This window comes from Castanea sativa, chromosome 11 (assembly GCF_040712315.1).
Source record: "Castanea sativa cultivar Marrone di Chiusa Pesio chromosome 11, ASM4071231v1".
Lineage (NCBI taxonomy): Eukaryota > Viridiplantae > Streptophyta > Magnoliopsida > Fagales > Fagaceae > Castanea > Castanea sativa.
Window position 1 is genome coordinate 40,608,202 of NC_134023.1, and position 24,957 is coordinate 40,633,158.

At 32.8% G+C, this 24,957-nt stretch overlaps 3 protein-coding genes and 1 long non-coding RNA gene across 6 annotated transcripts; 1 reads left to right on the plus strand and 3 right to left on the minus strand.

The window, feature by feature from the left end:
* Positions 1-2,167: 2,167 nt before the first annotated feature.
* On the minus strand, positions 2,168-3,595 carry LOC142617990 (putative F-box/LRR-repeat/kelch-repeat protein At1g11620). The gene has a single exon (XM_075790970.1). It carries the CDS (start codon positions 3,501-3,503, stop codon positions 2,355-2,357), a length of 1,149 nt encoding a protein of 382 aa, XP_075647085.1. The 5' UTR covers positions 3,504-3,595; the 3' UTR covers positions 2,168-2,354.
* A 7,444-nt stretch (positions 3,596-11,039) lies between these two features.
* Positions 11,040-14,520, minus strand: LOC142617359 (iron-sulfur assembly protein IscA-like 1, mitochondrial). The gene is made up of 3 exons (XM_075790185.1): positions 14,206-14,520; positions 12,271-12,388; positions 11,040-11,593 (listed from the first exon to the last, which is right to left on the minus strand). The coding sequence occupies exons 1-3, from the start codon at positions 14,402-14,404 to the stop codon at positions 11,488-11,490; spliced, it is 423 nt and encodes a 140-aa protein (XP_075646300.1). The 5' UTR covers positions 14,405-14,520; the 3' UTR covers positions 11,040-11,487.
* Positions 14,521-16,309: 1,789 nt separating this feature from the next.
* Positions 16,310-24,455, plus strand: LOC142615128 (putative aspartyl aminopeptidase). 3 transcript variants are annotated; one of them, XR_012840658.1, is made up of 10 exons: positions 16,310-16,565; positions 16,643-16,718; positions 17,361-17,496; positions 17,948-18,220; positions 19,563-19,707; positions 20,445-20,684; positions 21,114-21,313; positions 21,659-21,840; positions 22,494-22,606; positions 23,771-24,455. XR_012840658.1 is itself a non-coding variant. In XM_075787826.1 (10 exons), the coding sequence occupies exons 1-10, from the start codon at positions 16,377-16,379 to the stop codon at positions 23,877-23,879; spliced, it is 1,596 nt and encodes a 531-aa protein (XP_075643941.1). In that variant the 5' UTR covers positions 16,310-16,376; the 3' UTR covers positions 23,880-24,455. The 3 variants fall into 3 exon arrangements, 2 of the variants coding, with proteins under 2 accessions (XP_075643941.1, XP_075643942.1); XM_075787826.1 differs by having other exon boundaries at positions 21,114-21,246; XM_075787827.1 differs by having other exon boundaries at positions 16,349-16,565; positions 17,940-18,220; positions 21,114-21,246.
* LOC142615130 (uncharacterized) lies at positions 23,865-24,706 on the minus strand. Its single transcript, XR_012840659.1, has 2 exons — positions 24,536-24,706; positions 23,865-24,348 (listed from the first exon to the last, which is right to left on the minus strand). It is a non-coding gene; the product is annotated as an uncharacterized LOC142615130 (long non-coding RNA).
* Positions 24,707-24,957: the final 251 nt, after the last annotated feature.

Sequence of the window (24,957 nt, forward strand, 5' to 3'; positions counted from 1 at the left end):
CCTCGAGTTCCTTGTTCAGTTGTATATTAGGAAGGTGTATTATGTAATTTTTATTATAAGAGAGAGAGAGAGAGAGAGAGTAAATCAAGAGGATATGTGATAGATCACACTTTGAGATCATTTTATGTAAAGATTGCCATAATTTTCCTTTTTCACCTTTCTTAAAAGCTGCTTCTGGTGTTCGATGCATTTGGCATGGATTATGGCAGTTTCCCAGCACTTTATATGATGATTACAAGTGAAGTCCACAAGATATGAACTGCCATGTATCTCATGTCCAAAATTATGGGAATGAGCTAATCTGTAATTAGTATTATGGAAAATATTATCTGGGCATGTATAATCTTGCTATCATGTAAAGGTACGTCTCTCATGCAGAAAAAGGCTTTTTGGTGATCAAATAAAATTGTGTGAGGGAAGAATTTCATGCTTGTATCTAGAGTTTGAGGGAAAAAAAAATGAACAAAGAAGAAGAAGCACCCTAAGCATCTGGTTCTTTCAGACATGGTATAAAGCTTTGCTTAGAAGATGAAAAATGAAGGTAACCATGCATTACACTTGGACAATGTGCCTGTGCACCATCTCCCTTGAGTCTCTTGTTGGTTTTCATCCATCTCAAGCCTCATTCTTATTCTTTTACGGACAACTAGAAAATGAAAATTCAATGCTTTTAAGATGGCCCTTTCCTTTGACTTAGCGCAATCTCATGTTAAATTTTTGGGAGAGTTCAAAAACTAATATTGCAAAATGCTAACCGTGAATAAAGCGACAATTACCCCATGAAATAAACAGCAAGAATCAGTCACTAGCCTCCTTACCAAAACAAGGATCAGAATATGTCGTTCTCTAGACAAAGTTGAGGTTATTATTCTAAAGTTATGTTTGCTTAACATGGAGATTTAGCTTGGAACTGTGTTCACAATTTTGTAGTCCCACCAAAAGTATGAAAATTGCAAGTAATTTAGCATAATAAAAGAATGGTTAATACAAAACAAGATATAATCAGTTAATCAGAAACTGTAAACACTACCATCTATATGTATTGTATGATACTTTAGGCAACATTTTGAACTGGCCAACACAAACAATAGATTCGTACATACCATGCAGGCCTAACCTTGAATTTATAATATTGTTCAATTATACAAAAGTCCTGATGTCAACTGTGTATTAAGAGATTTATGTTGAACTAGCAACACTAATTTTATGCCTCTTACTTCAAATTTCTTCTATTCTATTTTAGTAATTCAAAAATTATACTAAAGCTGACCATACAACTCCGAATAAATCTTACTGTCTCCAGGCAATCAAAGGAAACACATACCTAAGCCACTATGACGTATGATCAATTCAACCAATGACAGATAATTAAACAAGTAATAGACCATCCCACATTGAGACATATGCCATATATCAGATAGCATATCAAATAATTTGAATTCCACAAATTCTACAAGCTGTAGCATAAATGCTTCCAGGCCATTTCTATAAATCAGTCATCTTAGAGACATAAATTTCTTTCTGTAACCATTTCTATAAATCAAAGGCATGTTAGAATTCAAACTCTATCTAAAAAGAATTCTGAAGCCGATCTTTCTCTCGTCATTTTGGTTGATAGAAATCTCAAATCTCCATGGTCTGATTAAAGCTTTCCAAGTCGATGTAAAACATAAATTCAGCTTCCCAATGTAACTCCCACATTAATTTTCTAGAAAATAAAATAAGTATATGATGTTAATAAGAAGTAGTGGTCCTTGCACCATTATATAGCAAGCATGAGATAATAGCATCCCTTATACATCACTTACGGGCCAGAAACCAACAAAGACCATGTAAATAAATTAGCTTCTTGTCATCAATATTAAGGTTAAATGTAGTTCATAAACCAACCAAGGCCATGTTGCTGGAAGCAGGGAAAGTAGGAGCATGACCTTGGAATGGTGACATGCTCACTAGATAGCACTTGGCTACTCCTTTTCCACATTCTCAGTTTTAGAGCTTCTTTTATACTCTTCTGTTTTGTTTTTTGTTTTTTTTTTTTTCTTTTAATTTAAAGTGAGGAGAGCACTAATCTAACTCTTTGTAACACTACCAGAGGAACACACTAGCGAAAGAATGGCCAAGCATTGTTTTTTGTTAACAATGACAGACTAGGGTATGTGCACAACAACTATCCATATACAAATATCAAATATTAATTAATAATAGCTACAAAAGGATTAGGTAAACCTATATAAAAATCAAAGTTTTTAGCAATACTGTCATGCCAAATACTAAACTAAGAGAAATAACAATGGTTTCACTTCATCCATACCACTAATGATTTCACTTCTTATATGCACGCCACCATCTGCTTAGTAAGATGCCACATTTGCTCCATCAAGTAAAATAAGGCTCTCCATGAAAGTAGCCACATATGAAGGATGTTGGATATCAGGATCCTTCTTCTCATGTAGAGTTTCAGTGTCAACCAATACAAACTCAAGTTCCGGCCCCTCTACTAGTTCTTTGCAGTAGAAAACCAGAAGTGAACCATACTCAGTAAAGCCAAAGAAACAAGCTATTCTTTGAAATGACACAACGCAAAGTTTATTCCAAGAGTCAACTACACCATACTCCTTCATCACCCACACGGAGTATTGGCTTGGAAAGCCAGGTTGTTCATTATATTCATATGTAATGAAAGTCAGTTTCCCTTTGAATGATGCAAGAAATCTCTCACAATTGTTTGCCTTGATCAAACAATCAGGCAATGCTAGCTTACTGAATTTCTCACTATTGACATCAAATGCCATAATCAATTCACTTCTGCCATCCTCTCTGATACGTGCCAACCAATGCAAAGCTCCACAAACCAATGGGACTGGCAAAATAAATTTTCCATAACCGAACATAACATCTGTTGTCAACTCGATCCCAACCCTTTTCCATGAATCGGAACTTAACGTGTACACCTCAATCTCCTTTGTAGACAAAGGAGTCGACAAAATCCTCACAACCTTGTAGTCATTATTCTCAGAATGATACGCAAATCCGAGTGTAACATTCTCTAACTTTCCTAAGCAAGTACGAGGCAACTTCTTGAATTTTCTAATGCTGGGGTTCCACAAATATATAACATTAACACTCCCGAAATCAGCGAGACACAATAAGCCATTGCATGAACCGACTAGTTGGGCAGGCTCAGAATAAAAATCAAAGGGAATTTGAACCTCCGAAATCCTATCAAATGTACAGTCGAAAGCGACGGTACAGACTGGTCTGTTGTTAGAAGACCACCAAAAAGAAGGATTCGATGGCATGTGTATGACATAATCATTATCATGGGAATCTTTGTTGTTGTTGTGATTAAGGTGGGTGGAGATGAAATAAGGGGTGGTGATTGAGGAGTCCCAGGATTTGGAAACGCATCTGAATCTTATAACTGATTTCACAGGTAGTCTTCCGAGGATGTGGAGTACGACGTCGTCTGGGATGCTCCGTTGGAGAATCGTTGGTTTCATCGTTTGGGACACAAACAAAAGGAGTATTACTTGGGGTACTTAGGTTCAGACACCTAAACAATGTCGTTGTTTCGAGGATCAAAATTTAGATCAGACTAAACGGTGACCTAATCTTGACTTGTGAATACTATTCTTCTCGCCATTGAAGCTTCCTTTTATAATTTTTTTTTTTTTTAATTACTCGATAATTTGGGAGAGTGAGATTTATATATAATAGTAAAGACTCTTTTGAGTTAAATTTGGATTTTTTTTTTTTTTTTTTTTTTTTTTTTTTTTTTTTTTTTGTAGACAGTAACACAAACAAAACACGAATACTGCATTATTTTTTCTTCTCAAAATATTTAAAAAAAAATTACTGCATGATTTTTTATGGGTTCATGTCTCAAAGCTAGTCTACAAATCTATAAATATAATAATTTAAATCCATTATAATTTTGGATTACTACATTTTTCAATCAAAAAAAAAACTTAAGGGTGTAATGAGTAAATTATTTCATCCAAAACGTAAAACACTCATCACGCTCCTAGGAATTTCTGTAATTGAAAAATGTAATAATTTCAAATTATAATAGATGCAAATTATTAACCTTTACAAAAAAAATAAAAATAAAAGAGCAATTTGAAAACCATCAAGAGAATGATCCAGTTTTTTAGGCAACATTTTAGTGGGAGTTAAAGATGTATCTACTTATAAAAAAAATGTATATATCTATTTAGTTTAGTTTAGTTTTTTTTTTTTATATTTAGTTTTGTTTATAGATAAACATGGGGTTTTTTTCTTAAGGAAAAAAACAGCAGCAATGTGTATATATCTATCTATTTTTTTATTTAACTTATTTTTCTATTTAAAAATAAAAACAATAAACGTATAGTTACTTTGAAGAAGTGGGTTAGTGGAAGAGTGTTCCTATTTTGTAGGCAATGTTTTAATGCAAGTTAAACATGTTTTTTTACCAAATTATTCTTTAATTTTGTCTCTACTTAAACTTAGGGGTGTAAGGGTATTTTGTAACAAAGAAAAATCCAGTCCAAACAGGGGAAGCTCCTTAAATAATAGTATAGATAAATATATATATATATATACACACACACACACATATATATAGCCGAAACTCATACAAAAATCCAATTATATTTTAATTGAATTCTCAATTTTGCGTCACGTGTCTCTTTTAATTTTTAATTTCGTGCCAAGTGAATTATTGAGTGTAAAAATCAAAGAGTCCAAATCCAATTAGATTCTAAATTAGATTTCAATTAAAGTCTAATTTTTCACCTCATGTTCATCTAAGTTTTTAATTTTTATGACAAGTTAATTATTGAGTGTAAAATCTGAAGACTCTAAAACTAATTACAATATAAATTATATATATAATGAGAAACCATTATATATTTTAGAAATGTATGGTTTTAAAATAGTGTAAGTTAATACCGTGTATAATTTGGACATCTTCTAAAAAAATGTATAATTTGAACCATATAATTGTAATTTTTTTTAAATTGTACCTGTGCATATTCACGGCGTTACACACTAATCTATATATATCTAAAAACTGAGATGTAGCATTTAATGTTGCTATACTCCTGTTGAGTCACCTCATCAGCCACATCACACTCTTTTTTTTTCTTTTTAAATCATGTTTCTCATGAGTTTTTTAATTTTTTATATAAAATAATTAAATACAAATCATGGACAAACATTATTATTTATTATATACATAATATTTGACTATTCAGCTACCTAAATTAATTTCAACTTTTCGTTCTCTTCTTTCTAATTTCAAGTAATTTTTAAAATTGAATAATTCATTATCTTTTTAGTGGATAAAATTAACATTTCAAGTGTCCCTTCATTTATTTACGTTATAGTGTTTTCTCTTCCAAAATTTCAGTTTTTCATATCCTTATCTCTCTCTCACTCATACATTGATTATTCACTTAAGTTTTATAATGTTATATATATACCAATACACATTTTAGATACAATCACCCATCATCCACAACAAAAATTTTAGCACAATAATAATTGTTCTCTATATTTTCAATCAAGTTTTAGTTTTCCCCATTTTGAGAAGACATCAATTATATTTGTCTGAGACATTCAAAGTTAAGGCAACAATAGGAAGACCATTGAGGTAAACAAAATGCACAATAAAAATGATTTTTTTTTTTTTTTACCATTTTCCTTTCTTTTTAGTATTCTTGCATTTTTCGAAGTGATTTTGTTGTTTTCTTTCCAAATTTTTAAATGATATTGACTTTTGTTATTTATAATTGACTTAGAATTGTTAATGCAGTTTTATTTGTCTTATCATTGTTGTGAAAATTCCTAATGTTGACATGAAACATATTGATAACAAACATTTTTTATGCTTATTTGTAGAGTGTCAAAAAGTCAAAAACTTTTTAGTGTAGTAATTTTAGTATTGTTGCATCCCATGTGTTTGGTAAAATTTCTTTTAGAAATCTTATGCATCTTTCTCAAATCTGTTTGTGATTTTTGTTTTGTTCATTCTACTACAAATAATAGGCATCTCCACCATTATTTTTAGCTAATTTGAGCTTTCTTGGTAAGCTTTTACTTTGTTTAGTTTATCATCTTTAAGGAAAAAGCCAAAAAGAGAATAAGACAAAATATAATTTACTCTAGAGCATCATTATGCTATTAATGTTTTTATGTATAGAAACTTAAGGAACTTGATTAATTCTTTGATAGAATTCCTATTATCCTTATGTTTAGCCTCTTAGATTAATTTTTGGGGGTCAAGTGATAACCTAGCAACATTCTTTATGGTGTCCCCTATTTGTGGTTCAAACCCCACCATCCCCCCTCCACCACCATCTCTCTCTCTCTCTCTCTCTCTCTCTCTCTCTCTCTCTCTCTCTCCATATATATGTATATATATAATCAGCTATTCAAATTAAGAATTCTCATGTGTTACTCTTTAAAGATTTTATTAGATGTATAGATGACACTTTTGGTTTATTAAATATGATCAACAAAACATGATTTTTATATAATTATATCTAGACTATACTGCAATGTCATAATGGATGGATTGGTCTTATTTGACTATAAAATCTAAGTAATCATGTGGTTTATGAATTTGAAGAGTTATATATTACAGGATTTGTTCATATGTTCATATGATGAAATAAAATTTTCTCTTTGCATTTTATTTATTTTATATATCCACTTTAAGATATATGATTTATTGAATATGATCTATTGCATAGTTATCTTTATATACTTTTCACTTAGTTTCAATTGTATGGAAGAAAGAGATGTGGATCTATATTTTGGAGAAAAATATACCTATAAGTGTTGAATCACATACATCTGTATAGTAATAAACAAAGTATACATGGTTAGAACTTGGTCTAATAGTTCTCCACTGTAAATTTTTTATTATTAAAAAAATATTGCATTGTATTTTCATACATATCTCACTATATGTAATACCCAGCTACAAAATATATTTAATTTGTTAGTTGTTACACCACAAAAAAACTTATAATATAAAACATAATTTCAAATAACACATATTGACTTTTAAAAATATACAATCTAATATATTAATTCTATAGTTATCCAATAAAACATATTCATATCAAATTTTCTCGCGCATCGCACGGGTCTGCGACTAGTATATATTAAAAGTCAAAGTTCAAAGAATATCAAATTAAACTTTAATTGGATTCTCAATTTTGTGCCACGTGTACCATCAATTTTTAATTTTTGTGCCAAGTAAATTATTAAATGCAAAAATCGAAGAGTCCAAATTCAATCAAATTTTAAATTGGATTTCAATTAGAGTCCAATTTTGGGCCACGTGTCCATGTTTTTTTTTTTTTTTTTTGTGGCAAGTGAATTATCAGGTGCAAAAATTGAAAAGTCTAAATCCAATTAAATACTAAATCATATATATATATATAATATGAACCATTACATATTTTAGAAATGTATGGTTTGAAAAATGTGTAAGCTAATACCATGTATAGTTTGAACCTCTTTTTTAAAAAATGAAGGTATAATTTGAATCGTGCAATTGTGATTGTTTTTAACTAACTTGTAACCCTATGCATATGCATAGATACACTTAAAGATATACAATAAGATGCATAATATAATTCCTATATATAATTTAAATACTACTGATTAAGGGTGTCCACGGGTCGGCTCGGCTCGGCTCGGCTTGGGTTTGGGCTCAACTCGGAACCGACCTGACTCTATTGAGTCAAAGGACGGCGGACCCGCCGCCGATCGCGAAAAACTACAGGTCGAGTCGGATCCGGTTCGGGTGGACTGCGGTTGGACTCAACTCGATCGAAAGACTGAAAACAAAGACGAAACTTGGTACAAATTTCACAAATCTTAAAAACAAATCTACAAACCTAAATATTAGTAACCACAAATCCGAAGAACCCAGATAGAAATAGAGAGAAATAATAGCAGATCTAAACTTGCAGGCGACTAAAATGAAGAAATAAAGAGTGTTACTTACAGATCAGCGATGGTGCGATGAAGGAGATTCATAGCTTAGCGATGGTGGAGGTTCGAAGATCTAAAGATTCAAATCGGCAGTGGTGTTGGCTGGCAATGGTGTTGGTTGTTGAGCGTGAGAGCATGAGACTCTGAGGCGAGAGTGAAAGAGCAAGTGGACAGAGAAACTGAGGGTGAGTGAGCCAGTGATGGTTTGAACTGGAGTGGAGAATATAAAATGACTAAGAACTGGGTTATATATACACGGTCAAGTCGGGTGGATCGAGTTTTGGAAGGGAAGACCCGCCATCGGACCCGCCTGAATCGATTTGGGATGGCAGGGACCCGCCACCGACCGCCAAGTAGTCGGGTAGGGCGGTTGCCGATTCGGGTCCAGTTGGTTTTGCCGAGTGGGTTGGGTTTGCGGTTTTGTTGAATAGGCCTACTATTGATAGTCATTTTTATTTTTTGTTAACTTTTTTAAAAAAATTGTAAAGATATTATTAGATATAAAATGTAAATTGTTCATGTTTTTTTTAAAATTACTATGAAGCACTGTTTTTTTTTTTTACAATTCATTTATTCTAGATTTTTTGGTTTTTGTACTTAATAACTCACATGGATGAATATTTATGATGTGGTCCCACATTTGATTGATTCTAAAATTAAGAAATAAAACACTTTAAGAATAAATAATTTAGGACACATGGCGCAAAATTGGAACTCCAATTTGGAATTGTAATTTGAGTTTCTCTTAGCTTTACCTATTATTATATATATATAGATTGTACCTGTTGTGCGTACCCAAAAGTGGTTGTTGGGCCCAACCTTTATTTAGGCTCACAATCTATTTGTATTGTGAGCTTTGAATTTCCTACTATGGGTGATTCTATTCCCGGCAACGCAAATACCGTTAGTTTCTCTACCCTCAGAATTACTCTCCCTTTTTCTTTTAGAATGGTCACCCTCCCTTCTCAGTATTTACTTCTCAAATTGCCAACCTCCTCTCTCAAATTCTCCTCTCTTATTTATAGCCTAAGGTTAGTGGAAGAGTTATGATTATTTTCATGGTGAGTGGGAGAAGAGGTCCAATGTTATTGCTCTTAAGTGGGTGTTTAGTTGGGAATGAGAGATGGTGAGAGTGGCATTAGAACTGGTTCCACCACTAGAGGGTCTGCTCGGCAGCGACACTCCCTAGGTGATGCCGAGCATACCGAGACTCATCTTCCCGGGAAATTGCATTCTCTGACCAGGTAGGATCTCACCTATGTCGTTCATGTTATAAATGTCTTTGTCTCGTGGTTTCGGGCTTTGATGGGCGTCAAAGCTTGCCTGGGCTGAGTTCGTGGGCCCAACAAGTGCAAGGTATTACACGTGGCACCATTACAATGGGTTTCACTGATCAATGGGCTTGAGGAAGCGTAACACCTCGTACACTTATGTATATACACGGGGTTGTATACTAGTTTAAATAAAATTAATGAGTGAGTCAATTCCTTAAATTTAAATATTAAATATAGAATTGTGTAATGAAAATAATTGTTATGGATATATTGATAAATTTTTCATTTTGAGTCCTGGAATCCTAAAAATATGTTGAAATGGGCTATGTCCATCAGTCCATGTTAATCCAATACATTTTGGGTAAAATATAGTCAACACCCCTGAAGTTGGGCTATAACCAACTAGATTCAAGATATTTCAAAATTAACCAATTTGGTCCCTAACCCAACTTGGTACCTGAACTGTTATTCATTTTTCTCCTCTCTCTCTCTCTCATGGTGATTAGGGACTAAATTGGTTAGTTTTTAAATGTCTTGAACCTGGTTGACATTAGCCCAAACCTCAAGGCTATTGACTATATTTTACCCATACATTTTTATTAAATTGGTTGAATGGATCATATTCGTGTCAACCCACTTCAACACAACATGTACAGTAAGCGTGTTACGGGGTCATGTCATGTCAACTTGCTTAATAAAAAAATCGTGTTACAATTAAGTGGTTTAGATATAATTTTTAAATAGATCAAATTAGGATTGACCCATGTAATTGAATACCTTTTTCCCAACCTAAACACGCTAACGCAAATCACCTCAAACCTCAAGGCTATTGATTGTTACCCATACATTTTTATCAAATTGGTTGAATGGATCATATTTGTGTCAACCCACTCCAACACAACATGTATAGTAAGCGTGTTACGGGTCATGTCATGTCAACTTGCTTAAGAAAAAAAATCATGTTACAATTAAATGGTTTTGATATGATGTTTAAATAGATCAAGTTAGGATTGACCCATGTAGTTGAATTTCATTTTTCCAACCTGAACATGCTAACACAAATTACCACCCTAAGCTTATGTGAAAGAAATGGAATAAGTGTATTGACAATGTGACAAAGTTTTATTTATTGAGTGCATGAGCAATGAAACCAATAAAAATCAGGAATGATATTTGGATTAGATGGAAGAACATGCCAAATTCATGATACATCAAGTGTTAGATCACATGTTTTTTAATCCTTTAATAGTCATAACAAAAATTCACAACACCACCTAATTTACCTAGCACCTCACAAATGGGCCATTAAAAAAAAAATTAAAGTCATAGATTCTTGTGAGCATGGCGTGAGGTGATAAGCAATTTTTTTTTTTTGGAGTTGTGAATTATTGTTATGACCATTAAATTGCAGACTTTCTCTGTACGAACTACGGAGTTGGGGTTATTATTCTAAGTTAAGTTTGAATCTGATTAGAATAAAATTTAGTTTGGTAATCAATTTGCAATTGTAGTCCCAACAAAGTTTGAGAATTGAAGTAATCCAGCATCATAAAGAGAATGATTTGATATAGAATAGGATAAAATTATTTATTTTCAGAAATTGTATATACCACCATATTTCAGAAAAATACTTGAGCTCACACATGGTTATTCGGGTGATGAATTTATTGGTCTAGGGCATGACTTGGAGGTCCCAAATTTAATCCACTACACTATCGGCCATGGGGTTTCTGGGATAAGATTTCCATGACATCCTACACGGGATGGTTCTTGATCAAGAAAAATAATTTCCATGACATTTTTTTAGAGAAAAATAATAGATCATCTTTCATACACCATCACATTGATTTTATTGCAAAGCTGAAAAAAATTTAAATATCCAAAAACAAGCAGACTACTAGTAAAAAGTATAGTCATCTCTTATTACACCAAATAGTAAAAAGTATAATCATCTCTTATTTACAACAAATGACAATATGAGATGTTCCAGTTACTACACTCATAGTTAACGTGGTGAAAGTAAACAAGGCCAGTGCCACAAAAAGAAAAACTTGTCAGCTTATATGAAAAAATAAAAAATAAAAAAAAAAGAGAGAGAGAGAGGACCTTGGCTCTGCTTTGACTAGGCATTGCTACTAATCTGTGTTTCCAGCTTGGCAACATACAAGCTTTCTAGGGGCTAGAATTAAGTAACAGTGACTCATTATCATAATCACTTCTAACTACCACCTCGCTTAGCAGCCTCTGCATTACTCATTGTCATGAAAGACTCTCCACACCCACACTCTCCTTTAGAATTTGGATTAACAAAAATAAATTCCGATCTGTATCCACAAAAAAAGAGGAAAAAAATGAGAATCAACAGAAAGGAGAATCAGGAAAGGATTAACATAGATTATCCGGATTTGGAAAAGAAAAATCAAGAATTAGTGAATAGATGCCCAAGAAATTATTTATTTCCTTGTTCGTTTATTTCACATACATCCTTGAAAGTACTTCAGTTGCTTACAGAAGGGATGTTCTATTCAAAACAAAACTGTAACAAGTTCAACTTTAGTTCTTATGTTGTTGAAAATAAATTCTGGAACATTATGAAAGAAGTATATACCAAATTATATTTTTAAAGTTTTGGTCATGTTATTGTGAATCAAGAAACATCTAATGATTTTCTCAACAAAAAAAAAAAGAAACATCTAATGATGAATCACTTCTTCCACACTTCTCTTTGGCCATGAGATACGAAAATGAAAAAATATCCTCCTTTTATATAATAATTATTTTAAACAACCATAATGCTGTGGGTATGATACCATTTTATCACAAATCACGGTATTTCTAGAACAAAATTTCCCCCTCCTAATCTGGGAAAGAGATGACAACAAATAACAAAGTAAGCAGTAAATGCAGCATACGAAATCCACATTTGTGTTGAAGATGTCAGTTTGCATCATATAATGGACTAATATAAAAGAGCAACAATGGTGTCACATGTTTTATGTACCTGAGTTTGTCATCAACAAAATCCATCTTGGTTCCTATTACATGCATCATGGCCTTTGGATCAATCAGTACCTTCACACCCTTGTCATCAATCAATTCATCGTACTTCCCCTTCTCATCTGAAGACATGAATACAACCACACATTAAAGCTGTAACATAAGCCAAAGGCTTGAGTCTCTCAAATGCTTAAGAGAGATACATTTTACATGAAAGAAACTATATATAAATAAAAGAAGAAGAAAACTTAATGTCTTCAAATGCTCCGTAGCTTTCTTGCTAAATCTTATTATGCTGATTGATAATAAAAAATAACACAACTAGCAGCACTTGAATGATAATTCCATTAAGAAAAGAAAACCACCAAGCACAATCAAAAAGAAAAGTGTACTATATTAACTAAAATTATGCTATTGATGCCTCCTTCCTAATGTGTTTGAGGGTTTGAACCAAGGTTCAAGACTCACTATGTTTGTGCCTCTTATAAATTGAAAAAGGGGGAAAAGCTACAAGGACAGAACTAGGATTCGAAGTTACGGGGAGGGGAGGGGAGGGGAGGGGAGAGAGAGTTCTTTATTTGAGGATTTTCAGAAATCAGGATGTCAATATTAGAGGTTGTCAATGTTCCATCATTAGCATTGGTTTCTGAACTAACTGTAATTTTTCTTTTGGGGAAAAAAAAAAAAATCAAACATTGTAATTGAGTTTCTCATAATCTACATATCTTATAAAAGTCATATTAATAATAGAGATTTATAGCTAAGAGCTTATATCCTAGTGTTTTCAACGAAAACGTCTTTGCTTCAAATCTCACCTCTCTTGTTGTAATTATTAAATTATCAAAAACTTTATAAAGATTTATATTGATTTATTACGGTTTTAGACATATGACTGGACAAAGAATTGAGAAAATAAGTGGCTATAGGTTCTTTGATCAAACTAGGTTGGATTGATTATTTATTTTTTCCACATTATAATTTATTTATATAAAAAAGTAAATTATTGATCTTTTCATATTATTCTATACCTAATACCTTTATAATGCTACATTAATAACTATACTTCAAAGTTAAAACTCATGTTAACCACTAAATTCTTCCTAAAAAAAAATATTGACCATTAAATTAATAACAGCATAAAGAGCAATTACTAATTACTAAGAGACATTAACATTCTAGTTAAAATAAAGACATTAATATATTTTTTTTTCTCAAAGATAAAAAGTGACTAACATTTATTTTGAGATAGAAAAAAGAGGTGAGAGAATAGAAAGCAAAATTACAGCGGTTTTTTCCTTACCAAATTATGCATGCCTGACAAGTGGGTTCTCCACCTTGTACTTTCTTGGTTTGGCAGGTTGTACAAACATTGCAAATCAATAAATTCTACGACAGATGTCAGTGAAGAGAAAGAAATCCATAAGAGATGATAAAACGGATGGTTCTGATAATAAAAAATTTGGAGTTTCAGAGGTCAATTTGTCAATTTCTTGAAGGAGGTGGGGGTTTGGGGGGAGCATACATATTCTAAGAACCAAAAGTTAAAATTGTTGTACAAATATATATACTAATAGGTTTTTTTCTTGTCGTAGCTCAATTGGTAAAGTTTAAATTTGTCGCAGATTCAAGTTTAGGCACCACTAACTAGGTCAATCAGACAAACTGCCTTGTGCACTTGTTACAAGCATGTGTGTCCCCACCTAATGTTTTCAGGTTATGACTCAATAATAGTTTCCTTCCTTACCAATTTCCCACAACATTGGGAACCAAATCATTAGTAGAATTCTATAGTTTTGAATTGAATTCTCTTGTAAACCTCGATTAATATACATACAAACTTGACATAAATTTTGGATTTTGAGGCACCTGGGAAAGAAAATACAAGATTTGGGGAATTGGGTTAAGGCAAGAAATGAAAAAGAGAGAGAACCATAGATACCAGCGTAGTTGAGGGTGTAGGACAAGCCGTTGCAGCCACGAGCCTTGACGCCGAGGCGGAGGAAAGGCCTCTGGCGATGCTCTAGCAGCTTCCGGATCCTGGCCGCCGCCTCCTCCGTTATGCTTAGGGCCTGACGGCGGAGCGCCGGCCCGGCCTTCGCCGCCGCTGCCGCTATAAACGAAGATGATGGTGATGCCATTTATTTTTGTTTCGCGTGTCCAACTCACCCTGCTTCTTGTACCTCAAAATCAAATGTATGTATGTATGTGTGTTTTTTTGTATGACGATATCAAAATCCAAATTGATTTCAGTTTGATTACGGAAATGTCAAAGTACGTATTAAGAATATTAATTTAGGAACTAGTTTTAGAAATATTTTAGAGCTTAAACTGTTAAAATTTACAATTACCACTCCTAAATTATAACGTGTTACACTATGCATTCTGCTAATTATGTACATTATCTTTGAAGAAAAATCATTAAGTGTAGGTTAGAAAGTGTAATAATATGGGTTTAAGTTAACTCAATCAGTAAAATATGGTTGAATAATAGATTTCGAGTTTAATCCTAGTCTACACCACAAACTAATCAGTGTCTTGGTCTAATGATAAAAACCTATCATCAAAAGCGGACCTTATAAGTTGAAACTCTCTAAAAAACTGTTGAAAAGTGTAATTGAGAATATAATTTAGAGTAGTAAAGTGTAATTTCTCTTTTGTTTTTAAGAGATTAAAAAGATGAGTAATTGAGTTTTTTGACGTGATGCTATTTAAGATAAAGGCAAAATTGATGACAAGTGTAAAGTGTAACATGTGTTATAGTTTAGAATGTTAATCGTGCATTTTAAAATACACTATTAACACAATTTTCTAGTAACTATCTTAACATATCCCACTTTCCCATAAGATTTTAGGTTGTGATATCTATGGACTCACCTATCACTCTTCTTCCTAATACTATTATTGTTGCCACTATATTTTACAGAATCCACCAACTAGTTTCTCATTCTCATCATTTGTTGGTTCCTCTCTCATTGCTGATTTGATCATTTTTATTAATCTTTTTCAAGTGATTAAAGGTAATTTGCTTGTAATATTTCATATGGGCTTAGAATTTGTAGCATTAAAAGTTTCAAGGTAATAATTTTTATTTGCAAAAATCGATTTGATTTAGTGTTGGTGAGATTTACAATCATGTATCAATTATTTCATGTTGTGAGCAAATATTATTATTTTCCATATTAAAGGGAATTATTTCATTTCATACAAGCCAAATATGAAAAAAAAAAAAATCTTAAGTATTTTTAGAAACTCGACCAAAACACACACAAAAAAAAAAAAAAATCCTTAAAAAAAGTTTTCAATCTAAATCGTTTATGTTAAAAAATATTTGATGCTGAAGCAAGTGGAACCTTAAATTTTTTTGAGAACGGGAAACTTAAATTTTAAATATTAATAATGTTGTAAAATCCATTCCAATAATTCCATTATTCTTAGAAAGAATGTATTTAAGAAACTTTGAGATAGAGTTACTTATGAACCTTTGGAGGATCCTAGTCAATTCTAAACTTGCTTCCCACCACTCCAACAGCACCCCCCACCCACAAATAAATAAATAAATATATATATATATATATATATTTTGTCCAAGTCTTTTTTTTATAAATTATTATTATTATTATTATTAGTTATAAAAGTTTAAACGAATAGAAATACCTATGAACTTGACTCAAATGGGGGGAAATTTTTATTTATGTTGGTCTCGTTATTTCTTTTACAAACTCAAAAGTCTTTCAATAATTTTAGTTTTTTTTTTAGGGGGGATAATTTTAGTTGATAGTTTTTTTTTTTTTTTTGGTGGTATTATACTCTTTTTTATTGTAATTATTAGATAATGTTCAATTATTTTATTTTGACTGTGATTATATTTTATGTTGCCTTTTTTATTGATATTAATTTATTTTAAAAAAATGAATTAAAATTATTATTTAATATTTATTATAGAACATTTTCAACAACATTGATAGATATGATAGACAACATTTTCAACAACGTTTAGCTAAAAAAAAAAAAAAAAAAACATTTTCAACAACATTTTGGAGCAAATGGATTGATTGAAACAGAGGAAGCACGCACGGTCATTCACTGACACAAACACACACAAACTGACATATGAAAATGGCGGCGATAACTCGGCTGCAACTCCTCCACCACCCATTTCCGATCCTCAAAGCCTGCACATTTCCTCACTCCTTCAACTTCAACTTCAACTTTATCCCTCCCAATCTCCACCGTGCCACTCGTCCTCGCAAATTCTCCACCACTCTTCCACTTTGCTCCAACTCTGATCCAATCCCTGAGGTCTATCTTCTATAATCTATTTGTATGTACTTCATTTTCCAATGCCTTAAAGCTAAATTATTTTGCTGGGTTTTCAGGTTGGATCAAAAGGGTCTATTGTGGGGGATCTTCTTGACTACCTCAATGAGTCCTGGACTCACTTCCATGCTACTGGTACTTCTTTATATAACATGTCTCTGTTTGGCTAATTAGAAAGTTGAATTCTTTTCAGGATAGGAATGTTTCAGATTGGGTTTTCAGGTTGTTATATTTTTTAAAATTGAACTTCACTTTTTTAATGTAATTTTTAAGAAATGCTTAGTGCAGGTTTTGATGTAAAATTAAGTATTTCACAGTTTTTTATAAACAAAACAATGCATGAAAGGAAGGGTAGGCGTAACTGTATGTATGTCATCAACTTTGTATCATGAATATACAACAACAACAACAAAGCCTTAGTCCCAACGAGTATCCGTATTGGATCAATTCATAATAGAGTGACTAGATTTTATGCTGGCTGTCAACTTTGTATCATGATTATATAGACATAAATTTCTGTATGCTAATTTATAGAGGAAACATGTAATATTGTCCTTTTATGGTCACTTTAAAAGGTTATGCTAAATTCGTTTGAAAATTATCATCCTGAATTCATCTTACAATTATATTTTAAATACTAATTTATTAAATCTCACTGCTATGGCTAAACTATCCATATATCATGAGGAAGGAAATGCAATATTAGCTCTAGTTTGATTTTTCTGGTGATCAGGTACATGGTCTTAAATTTTTCTATTTACTTTTCCTTCACTGCAGCTGAAGCAAAACGACAACTGATTGCTGCTGGTTTTCATTTGCTAAATGAGAATGATGAATGGGACCTAAAGCCTGGTGGACGATACTTCTTTACACGAAATATGTCTTCCTTAGTTGCTTTTGCCATTGGAGAAAAGTGAGTGGAATAACTCTATATCCAAAAATTTGAAAACTTGGTACTTGAAAAAAGGATTACAAGGCAGGCTTCATTAGCAATTCAATCTGCATTGAATCTGACCTTGCATAATGTGAGACTGAATACCTGGGGCAAAGTTTATTGTTACTGTGATCACTGCTAATTTTGGATTGGCATCTCTCTATGGTCCTCATTTTCTTGTTGCATAATTTGTCAGCAAGTTTTTCCTTAAGCTACTTATCTTTTGAAAAAAAGATTTTTTCAAGTTTATCTGTTTCTATTGCTTGTTGTTTTCTTATTTGATTCCATAAATGGTTGTCTTTCCCATTATTTTCTTTCAAGGTTGTATAAACACTGAAATTTTTCTATGTTTTCTTCATTATGTCGATCTCTTTATCCTTCATAGGTTTACTGGCAAATGTTTAATCAAAGGTTTCTCTTAGTTTTGTAGGTACACTGTTGGTAATGGCTTTCATGTGATTGCTGCACATACAGACAGCCCATGTCTAAAACTAAAGCCAAAATCTGCATCATCCAAGTCTGGTTATGTATTGGTCAATGTGCAGACCTATGGCAGTGGTTTATGGCATACCTGGTTTGATAGAGACTTAAGTGTTGCAGGAAGAGTGATAGTGAGACGTAGCGATGGCTCTTTTATGCACAAGCTTGTCAAAATAAAAAGGCCTCTGTTACGGGTACCAACATTGGCAATTCATCTTGACCGGTTAGCCACTACTTCTTTAAATTTTATTTTCTCTGCTATTTCATCGCAATTAATGTTTAGTAACTTAAAAAAATGAATGATTGCTCTATAGAAGTTATTTGTATATTGATTGTGATGATATATGAAAAGGAGAGTTCATGTTTTCATAGGTTATGGTTCCATCTTTTAAATTTAACTTCAGACTGAAGTGAATTATGGTTGTTCACTTCACATGAATACAAAGTGAAAGGACCCATCTTGTGCTGCATTTTTGGGGCATTCTCATATGAAACTCAACTTGACTGTCTGGTCTAAAAGGGGAGTTTAGTTTCTAAAGGGTGGCCAGTAGGGAAACATAGATGATTTCTGAGGAAATAGATGACTGATAATTAGGTAAGTTTTTGTCTTTTTTCCCTTTTCAATTTTGGAAGGGATTGGGGGACTGATCAAAAAAAGAAGTTTGGGATTGAGGGGCGGAGAACTTCATATTTTGAGAACAACAAACAACTTTTTATTTCAATCTCGAAAACAGTGTTTGAAGTTTTTTAGAATACTTTGTTAAAACTCTAACTCCCTATAAGTGATATGGGTGGTAGGTGAGAGGTTTTGGGTTCTAATCTCATGAATTACATGCAACATCAACAATAACAACAGCCAAGCCTAGTCCCAAAATTATTGGGGTTGGCTATGGATCCTCATTGTCAAAAGGGGGGGGGGGGGGTGAGGAAGTTTAACGTGAAATTTCTCCTGTTTACTTCTATGCTCACCCATGATATGAAATTGCAATGTCTAGAGTTTTTCTCTTCAAAGAGGAGAAGAAATAGCTATCTTTTCCTTTGTTTAGATGTTTTACTAAATAGTTTGATAAGAGATAAGAATAAGTCATCTTCCCTTTGGTTGTAGGGTGGGAAGGAGAGGAAAGGAACGTATTTTATAAATTGGCGATAGAGTGAGACAAGGGTTTGCTTATACATTGTTGATTATTAATAGAATTATTAAGGTTAAGAAATGGAAGTACAACCAAACGTATCTTAAAATACTATTCACATGCACATGCAAATATAAAACTCAAGCTAGTCTATGTGAATGGGCATATAAGTTATCTTTAGGGAATTTTGATTTTATTTTTTTATGTAAAGTGAATTCCCATGTAAATTTTGGTGTGCTTTATGAGTCTTGATCAAAGCAATGTGCTTTTGAGTTACCTTTACTGAAACATTTTAAAGTTTAAAACAGTTTCTTATCCTTTCCTTTGGAAGTAGTTGTTATTTGTTTGATGGACCTGCAGTAAAGGCACATAATCACTCAGATTATTCTATGGGTTTCTTTCTTTCTTTTTTATTTTCATTTTTGGGTTGTTTAGCACAGTGAATAAGGATGGATTTAAACCAAATCTGGAGAGTCATCTGATTCCATTACTTTCGACAAAACTAGAGGAAACTTCATTGGAGTCAAAAGAGAAGAGTACATCTTCCTCAAAAGCTGCTCATCATCCACTGTTTATGCAGGTATCTCATCTGTTTTTTCTATGGTTAGTTGGGAAATAATCTAAGATACTCCATCCAAAAAAATGTAATTGTTATGGTTTGAAATAAATGATTATTAATAATTTGTAAAACTATATTGATCATCTTAAAATGCCATACTTTATATTACAAGTGGCATGGCTTTTAATAAGAATCTTGCTCATTAAATAAATAAAATGGTATGTTAAGAAATTTTACTATTAGAAAGTGGGTACATATTTCTGATGTCCCAAAAATGAAAGCAAGACCTTTAAATTGGGATGGAGGGGGTATTTTTTAAGAGAATAGTTTAAGAAACCTATTGCTTGTGGTTTTCATTGACCATGATCTTTCCATGTAAAAGTAAAAAGTTCAAACCATATCATTTCATATAATTCAAATTGTTAGAATTTTTAATCTCATAAACAAAAGAAATCCATTTGAATTGTTTAGGATAAAGTGAGATGATTTTTTTTTTTTTTTTTTTTTGTAGTTTATTGAGATTTACATTCACAAATCACCAGTACTATCACTACTGTTTTTGAAACATGTATTACTATAGCGTTAATAAACTGGTGTTATTGATTTTTATACAATTATTTTTACATGTATATAAAATCGTATTTACCTATATGTTGAAATAACTCTTTTAAGTAACGTTGCACTATATGCATTTCTATGAAGTAGTTGTAGGCATTAGGGCATCATTCTTGAAATTAATCTATAACTTCAATTCTCAGGTTTTATCAGACGAGCTGAATTGTGACGTTGATGACATAATGAGCATTGAATTAAATGTTTGTGATACCCAACCTAGCTGCCTTGGAGGTGCAAACAATGAATTTATTTTTTCTGGAAGATTAGATAATCTTGCTTCAAGTTATTGTGCGTTACGAGCTCTTATCGATTCATGTAAATCATCTGGTGATTTATCAAGTGAGCATGCAATTCGGATGGTTGCTTTATTTGATAATGAAGAGGTGATCATCTTAAACAGATATTTAAGTTCGCATAGATTAGATTTATATATCTATCTTGTACGCTTATCATAATAACAGCAATGATTTAATGCCATTTTTTTTAAGTACATTTCCAATTTGTACTTCTTTAAGGAACACCCTCAGCCTGTAAAATTTCCATGCCCATATATAAGATGTCCTGCATGTGACCAATCTGAACTAATTTGTCAATGATCCATAGCCAACTCCAAAAAAGCTGGGATTTGTTGTTATGAGAGCCAGTTTCTATTTATTGGTCATATTTTACTACCAACTCTATCATTATTGGATATGGGAAGTAGAAGGATCAAAAATGCATGTTTATTATAAATGTTTTGATTACAAGGTTTAAAATATTTTATATTTGGTGATTTATTATTTTTCAAATATTTGTTGTAACTCTCTCTTTAGGTGGGTTCAGATTCAGTCCAGGGAGCTGGTGCACCAACCATGTTTCAGGCTATGAGACGCATAGTTAGTTGCTTAGCTAATGAATATATTGGTGAAGGTGCTTTTGAGCGTGCAATTCGTCACTCATTTCTTGGTGCGTATCAGATATACAATTTTGACTTTGGGGCAAGCTGGACCCTTCGTGATTCTTCTGTCCTTATGTATGTTGTACCTATATTCACTTATTATATTGAATTAAGTTCACCGCATTAGCAAATGCTGGTACAACAAGGATAATCCTATGAAGCGTGGTTAGCTTTTAAGAAACATCATTAGAGTCCCAGCCCCAACCCTAGTCATTTCTTTCATTCTAGGTATTGGACTTGCTGGTTTCAAATCTTTATCATGATTCATGACATAACAGACTATCATATAAATACCATGGACTTATGACTAACTTATACATATACATTCCAAATTTTCGTTTAGCTTGTATTTTGTAAGTATTTTACTTTGGAGCACCCAGAATTTCTAAAGTATTTTTTCTGGACGTTCTCTCTTTATAGTATCTGCAGACATGGCTCATGGAGTTCACCCAAATTTCATGGATAAGCATGAAGAACACCATCGGCCAGAACTGCAAAAGGGGCTTGTTATAAAGCATAATGCAAACCAGCGCTATGCCACTAGTGGAGTCACGGCTTTCCTGTTTAAAGAAATTGGAAAAATTCATAATCTTCCAACTCAGGTAATGGCGATTTATGTAGGGTCTATCCAATTCAACTACACAAGATAATTTGAGTTTTGGAGATGTTGCTCCAAAAAAAAATGCTTGTGATGTTATGGATTTGAAATGACATCTTATTGCTAGAAATTTTGAACCCACATTAATAAAGCATAAATTCATCTATTAGAATATATAAATATATATATTTCATCGCTATTAAGTCATTTAAATTGAAATCCAAATCAGTTTCCTTAAATAATTCTATCTGTATGAACCATTAAATTGAAAGTACCTTTTGTGTCTGCGTGTGTATGATTTCAACCCAACCCAAGAACAACGTGTTTAGGTCCAGCTTGGGTTCTTAGATTTAGTCTGCACCTTGGCCAATTAACTTTAACAATCAGTCTGTACTAAGTAGTTATTGGAATATCATCGTAGTTCCACTGTTATAACTCTAAACATCTAATTATTCTTCAAGGCCCTCTCCTTCTGGAATGAATATTTAGAATTTGACATGTTACGCTAATAACTTGATTGGCATGTTATCCATAATGAAGAACATTTAGAAATAGGTTATATACTAGCATATTTCTAGTTTTCATTGTTGTGTCTAATGTCTATCTTGTGATGGTGGAATATAATTTTTTTTTTATAACCGGTTTGCCTCTGCATAGGAATTCGTGGTGAGAAATGATATGGGATGTGGTTCCACCATAGGTCCAATTCTTGCTTCAGGAGTTGGCATCCGTACAGTTGATTGTGGCATTGCTCAACTTTCAATGCACAGGTAGCACATTATTTTCTTTTTCCAATTTCTATGATACTTCCCTTCAACTCAATTAGATTTATTATTATTATTTTAAATCACCAAAAGAAAAACCAACCTTAGTATTATCCCTGCCTACTTCCCCCTCTCCTCCCTCCATTCCAAGCATACCCTTCTGGTCTCAAGAGAGAAAAGTTAGGATAAAAAATTGTTCACAGGATACACACACACACACACACACACACACACACACACACACACACACACACATATATATATATATATATTCTCAGATATACTTGCTCTTGTTAGAAATGATCCTATTGGATTTGCTTTAGTTATTGAACATTGAGTTCAAGCTAGAATATTTTACTGGTGCTTTCTCTGCTTCCTATGCAGATACTCAATTAGCTGCAGTGGAAAAGTTAAAATTGATATAAACAATCAATTGTATAAATTAATGAATTTAACTAGATCTGTAAAGGTTTAATCTTTTCAAATTGGCAAGGGAAAAAGCTTGAGTAAATATAAAACTGACAACACCTATAAATATATATAAATCTGAAAATAATAATTTCAGATGTTGGGACACAGATTGCTCCTTCCAAATTCCTATGAAATTTGATGTTTTGAAAAATAATTGTATTCATCCAGGTAAAATCCACCTGGTAAAGTTTGTTACTTTTAAGAACCATGTGAGAAAAGTTATAGACTTCATACTAATCAAGAAAAACAAAAGTTATGGATTTAATCTAAATTCATGTGTTAGATAGAGCATTTATTTGAGTTCTTAAACAGACTACCAATTAGCTATAGCCAATTCAAGATTGTATTCTACGGGCATTTCAACAGGTCTGGTTCCGGTCTTTGCACTCTGTTTGTTCTTGACTTCTTGAATTGTGGCCTATAACCACAATCCAGAAGAGATGATTTTTTATTTTTTGGTTGGGAGGGACCAAGTAATATCCATGGCATGATATAGTGATTCTATGGGCTCCAGTACATCTAAGAAATTAGGTCTTCAGATTTCACAACAGTTTCATCATTCTCATTACTAGAAAATATGTATGGAGTTTATTGTTATTTGGACCTCATGCTGAATAAAAGGCAAATTGTTGTTTCTGTCCTTTTCTTCTTCTAGTTAGCATAGCATTTGATTGGTTTGGTGTTGTTTATTCAATGCAGTGTGAGGGAGATATGTGGGAAGGAAGATGTAGACATTGCTTACAAGCATTTCAAGGCATTCTACCAAACTTTTTCAAGCATAGACAAGAAGCTGCAAGTGGATTTTTAGATTTGATTTACACTTGAGATTATTATATGCTCATTGAGAGAGAGGATTGTATTCATTTCCTCATCAAACAAATCTGTAGTTCATAACATTACCTTTTTTCCTCATTCTCTAATAAAGAGATGTCAGAAACTGGAAATGTAGCTAGGTTCAAAAAATCAAAATCAAATGTGTTATGCTACATGTACACATGATTTGCACATAGGAGATTGAAAAGGCAACTGTAATCATATGATCAAGGTTTGCTGGAACTAACTGGATCTGGTGCAGAACTGGAGCCGACATTGTGGTCAGGATTGGTATTTGTGTTTGCTTTGGGGAGTTTCTTCTTCAGTTCAGACAACAAAGCCTGATTCTCCTGGTTTAGCTGTTGAGCTTTCTTCCTTAGCCTGTCATTTTGCTGGATTATGTGACAGTTCTGCAAATGTAGCTGTGAGTTCAGTCTCTCCATTTGGAACAAGTTGTATTGGCCCTGAAATTATAACACTCAAGTAACAAAGCCAAATATTTGTAGGATTAGGGCGGCAAACTGGGTTATTTTTATTTATTTATTTATAATGAGTATGTTGTTTTCATAAATGTGAAACGTCTCAACATGTGTGCGTGTGTATGTGACCGAACAATGTTTGAAAGATAGAAACGATTGACATGAAACAAACCTTGTGTTCTTCAGTCTAGAGGAATCAAAAGAGGCATTGCTGATAGTATATGGTTTGGTTCGAGATATAAATTTCTGGTGAGAGTGAGTATAAAACACAGAAAACAAGCATGACCAACATCACACAATTTACTTGCGATTAACAAAGTGTTCCAGCTAAGCCCCCTTGTCTGCTTTTTTCATGAAGAAAGGACTTGATTATACAAGACTTTTACTGTAGAGAGAGGTGGCCATCATTAGCATTTCAAGAAAAGAATACCTTTATCAAGGTGTTAGAGTAGTACACGTAAAGGTTGTGAGAGCATTTCGCGACTGGACGTAAGAGTGGCTTGCGTTGTAGACTAGTAAAAGCGAACAAAACAAAAGGAGAGATGCTTAGGGGACAGGAGACTTGGGAGAGAAACAAGTCTAGTGCGGCTTGGC

What these genes read in the sequence shown, in the direction of transcription:
- LOC142617990 (XM_075790970.1), bottom strand. Translation starts at nt 3,503, where the DNA reads ATGAAACCAACGATTCTCCAACGGAGCATCCCAGACGACGTCGTACTC.
- LOC142617359 (XM_075790185.1), bottom strand. Translation starts at nt 14,404, where the DNA reads ATGGCATCACCATCATCTTCGTTTATAGCGGCAGCGGCGGCGAAGGCC. An exon ending in CTACACCCTCAACTACGCTG is followed by an intron (nt 12,389 to 14,205) that starts GTATCTATGGTT and finishes TCATGTCTTCAG; the next exon opens with ATGAGAAGGGGAAGTACGAT. An exon ending in TTTGTTGATGACAAACTCAG is followed by an intron (nt 11,594 to 12,270) that starts GTACATAAAACA and finishes TTGTGGATACAG; the next exon opens with ATCGGAATTTATTTTTGTTA.
- LOC142615128 (XM_075787826.1), top strand. Translation starts at nt 16,377, where the DNA reads ATGAAAATGGCGGCGATAACTCGGCTGCAACTCCTCCACCACCCATTT. An exon ending in CTTTATTTGATAATGAAGAG is followed by an intron (nt 20,685 to 21,113) that starts GTGATCATCTTA and finishes CTCTCTCTTTAG; the next exon opens with GTGGGTTCAGATTCAGTCCA. An exon ending in TTCATAATCTTCCAACTCAG is followed by an intron (nt 21,841 to 22,493) that starts GTAATGGCGATT and finishes GCCTCTGCATAG; the next exon opens with GAATTCGTGGTGAGAAATGA.